This window comes from Canis lupus, chromosome 15 (genome assembly GCF_048164855.1).
Source record: "Canis lupus baileyi chromosome 15, mCanLup2.hap1, whole genome shotgun sequence".
NCBI classification, from domain to species: Eukaryota; Metazoa; Chordata; class Mammalia; order Carnivora; family Canidae; genus Canis; species Canis lupus.
In genome coordinates, this window is record NC_132852.1 from 25,975,339 (window position 1) to 25,979,174 (window position 3,836).

The 3,836-nt window shown below is 56.1% G+C and overlaps 1 protein-coding gene across 1 annotated transcript; it reads left to right on the forward strand.

Annotated features, from left to right (window-relative positions):
* The first annotated feature begins 2,103 nt into the window (after positions 1-2,103).
* Positions 2,104-3,836, forward strand: CLDN23 (claudin 23). The gene has a single exon (XM_072776226.1). It carries the CDS (start codon positions 2,144-2,146, stop codon positions 2,897-2,899), a length of 756 nt encoding a protein of 251 aa, XP_072632327.1. The 5' UTR covers positions 2,104-2,143; the 3' UTR covers positions 2,900-3,836.

Consider the following 3,836-nt stretch of genomic DNA (forward strand, 5'->3'; position numbering starts at 1 on the left):
CTGGAGTCCCAGAATCGAGTCCCATATCAGGCTCCCTGCATGGAGCCTGCTTCTCTCTCTCTCTCTCTCATGAATAAATAAATACAGTCTTTTTAAAAATTTTAAAAAAAAGGAAGTTCTGGCACATGCTACATACATGAACCTAGAGGACATTATCTAAGTGAAATAAGCCTCATAACTACTGTATGACTTCATTTATATGAAGATTCCCCAGTACTCAAATTCGTAGAGACAGAAGGGTTAAATGGTGGTTAGCAGGGGCTAGAAGCATGAAGAGTGGTGGTGGAACAGGGAGTTATTGGTTGGTCAGTGGGTACAGTTTCAATTTGGGAAGATAAAGTTCGAGAAATGGATGATGGTGATGGTAACACAACAGTATGAATGTGCTTAATGCCAATGGGCTATATACTTAAAAATGGTTAAGATAGTCAATTCCACGTCATGTGGATTTTACCACAATTTAAAAAAAAATGTTTTTAGAGACAAAGGTAGTGATTCCTTTATATGGTTATTATCTACTCTAGATTGTTCAAAATCACTTCAAATCAACATTTAACTTTGCTTTTTAGAAATAGTTTTAATTTTAACCATAATTGGTCAAAGGTAATACACTTCCATTGTAAGAAATACGGAAAATGAGAAAAACATTGTTGAGAATCATTTTTTAGAAAAATTAAAGTCATGACTCACACAAGTATAAAATGAACTTGTTTCAAAGGTTTTATTTAACTCATTATCAAGCAAGGAACAAGGATGATGTTACAACCAGGTCAAAGAAGAATGCAAAGAACACATTTACAGGTTAACAGGTAAAAAACTTTACAAATCAATGTCAAATTGGTCTGTATCCATTGGTCAATAATCATTTAGGTTTTACTGACTCAAACTCATTTGTGTTTCCTTTTTTATTTTTTTAGATTTATTCATTTATTTTAGAGAGAAACAAGGAAGGGAATGTAAGGGGGAGGGGCAGAGAGAGAGGGAGCAAGAATCCCAAGCAGATTCCCCGCTGGGTGTGCAGAGCCCCAGGCCGGGGTTGATCCCATATCCGGAGATCACCACCTCAGGGGAAATCAGGAGTGGGATGCCCAACCCACTGAGCCACCCAGGATCCCCTCCTCTGCATTTCTTCCTTCTTTCCTTCCTTCCTAAAGATTTTATTTGTTTATTCATGAGAGACACAGAAGGAGAGGGAGAGACATGGGCAGAGGGAGAAGCAGCCTCCCTGTGGAGGGTGGGGAGGGGGGGCGACGCAAGACTCGAATCCAGGACCCCAGGATCACGACCTGAGCCAAAGACGCTCAACCGCGGAGCCACCCAGACGCCCTTCTCCTTTGCATTTCTTTGAACAAAATCCATCGGCGGTACTAAGAGGCTTTCTACAGATTCACAGAGGTAGAAAGTAGCTCAAAGACAACGAACAGACACGGGACCCTATACGGCTAAATACAACTGGAGAGTGCGCCAGACACGACACCCAGTAAGAGCCTTCCCTTGTTTGGCCTCTTCAAAATCTTCTACGGGGATAATAAAAATAAAAATATGGGGATCCCTGGGTGGCTCAGCGGTTTGGCGCCTGCCTTTGGCCGGGGGCGCGGTCCTGGAGGCCCGGGATCGAGTCCCGCGTCGGGCTCCCGGCATGGAGCTGCTTCTCCCTCCTCCTGTGTCTCTGCCTCTCTCTCTCTCTCTCTCACACACAGATGAATAAATAAATATTAAAAAAAATAAAAATAACATCCTCTGGCCCGCATGCCAGAAACACTCCCTCTGATTCTTCGGAGTCGGCCCGAACCTCGACGAATCCTTAAGCAACGAGGTGCGCTCCCGGGCCGCGCCCCGACGGGGACCCAGGGGCGCAGCGGCTGCCCGCACCCCACCCGGGAGGCGCCGGGACGGGGCAGAGCCGGCGCCGCCCCGTCCCCCGCCCCCCCCCCCCCCCCCGGGCCCGCCCGCCGCGGAGCCGCGCCACGAGCGGGGGCGGAGCGACCTCCGCAGGCCGGCGGCGCCCGGGCCCGCGCCCCTCCCACCGGGCGGCCGCGGTTTCGGTGTCACCCGCCCGCGCGCGGGTTTCGGTGGCGCGGAGGAGGCGGGGGCCGGGGCCGGGCCGGGCCGGGCCGGGGCGGCAGGTGCGCGGGGCGCCGGGATGCGGACGCCGGCGGTGATGACGCTGGGCCTGGTGCTCGCGCCCTGCGGGCTGCTGCTCAACCTGACGGCCACGCTGACGCCCGGCTGGCGGCTGGTGAAGGGCTTCGTCGACCAGCCGGTGGACGTGGAGCTGTACCAGGGCCTGTGGGACCTGTGCCGCGAGCAGAGCAGCCGCGAGCGCCAGTGCGGCCAGCCCGACCGCTGGGGCTACCTGGAGGCGGCGCCGGTGCGCGCCGCGCGGGCCCTCATGCTCTCGTCGCTGGCCGCCGCGGCCCTGGGGCTGCTGCTGGCGGCGCTCGGCGTGCGCTGCTGGCGGGAGGAGCCGCGCTCGGCGCTGGCCGGCCTCTCGGGCGTGGCGCTGGGCGCCGCCGGCCTGCTCGGGCTCGCGCCGGTGTCCTGGTACACCCACCGCCTGGCGGACCGCGCCGTCCTGCCCGCCGACGCCAGCCCGGCCACGGTGCACGCCGGCTACAGCCTGGTGCTGGGCTACCTGGGCAGCTGCCTGCTGCTGCTGGGCGGCTCCTCGCTGGCGCTCAGCCTCGCGCCCGTGTGCGCCGAGCTCCGCCGCCGCCGCCGCAAGCAGCCCCCCGGGGCCGCGCGGCGCGGCGGCGGCGGCGGCAGCAGCATCAGCAGCATCAGCACCGTGCACGTCGACTGGCCCGGCCCGCACCTGCCCCGCCGGCCCGGAGCCGGCTTCCCCATGCCGCGCCCGCCGCCCGCCGCCGCCCCGCCGCCCTGCGACTCCGACCTGTAGTCGGACCCCGGACGCGTGCCCGTAACCGCTTTGGAGGCTGATCCCCGCCTGGGGCCACGCGAGGCTGCTCGGACGGGACGCTCGGGTCAGGTTGGCTTTGGGGTTTCCCTCCTGTCGAGTTTAGTTTCCTTCCCCAGAGGGGATGAGGATCCTCGGGGGACGAGCTTCTCATCCTTGAAGCCGGAGGACGTCTGGAAAAAGGGCTCCTTTGTGCACCGTGTGGACGCGATGACCAGAAGTCCAAGTCAGCAGCAGAGGTTCAGAGACCCTTGTAGCACCTGCAGACACTATCCGGAAATGCCACTGAACTTTACACCACCCCCCCGCCACCCCCTGCCACCCCGCTGTATAATTTATTTGCCTGCAAACTCTCAAGAGACCACTATACTGGCTATGTTTGATTGAAGCTCGTAAAATAAACTTAGAGCCGCACGAATACCAGCAGCTTTTGTGGAGTAACTTGATGGACTCATATTCACATTTCTTCAAGTATACATAGGATTTGCCTCTATCTATTTTTTGTGTGAAAGTCGAGGTCATTGAAGTTTCTCTCCTAGGAGCCAGGTGGGTTTGAACAGACGAACCCTATGCTGCCCTGTGCCTTGGCTACCTCACGCTGGACGTAGAGGACCATAAATAGTTGGTACAGAACGGAACCGTTCACTGCATTGAGTTAAAGAACATGGGCCTAGGGGATCCCTGGGTGGCTCAGCGGTTTAGCGCCTGCTTTTGGCCGAGTGCGCGATCCTGGGGTCCCAGGGTCGAGTCCCACATTGGGCTCCTGGTATGGAGCCTGCTTATCTCTCTGCCTGTGTCTCTGCCTCTCTCTCTCTGTGTCTATCATAAACAACAACAACAAAAATCTTTAAGGAACATGGGCATAGACCTCTTGTTTATAAATAAAAGCTGAACACAGAGTTTCAGTATACACACAAAA

Excerpts from the sequence above, each read along its gene's own strand:
- CLDN23 (XM_072776226.1), top strand. The coding sequence starts at position 2,144 with ATGCGGACGCCGGCGGTGATGACGCTGGGCCTGGTGCTCGCGCCCTGC.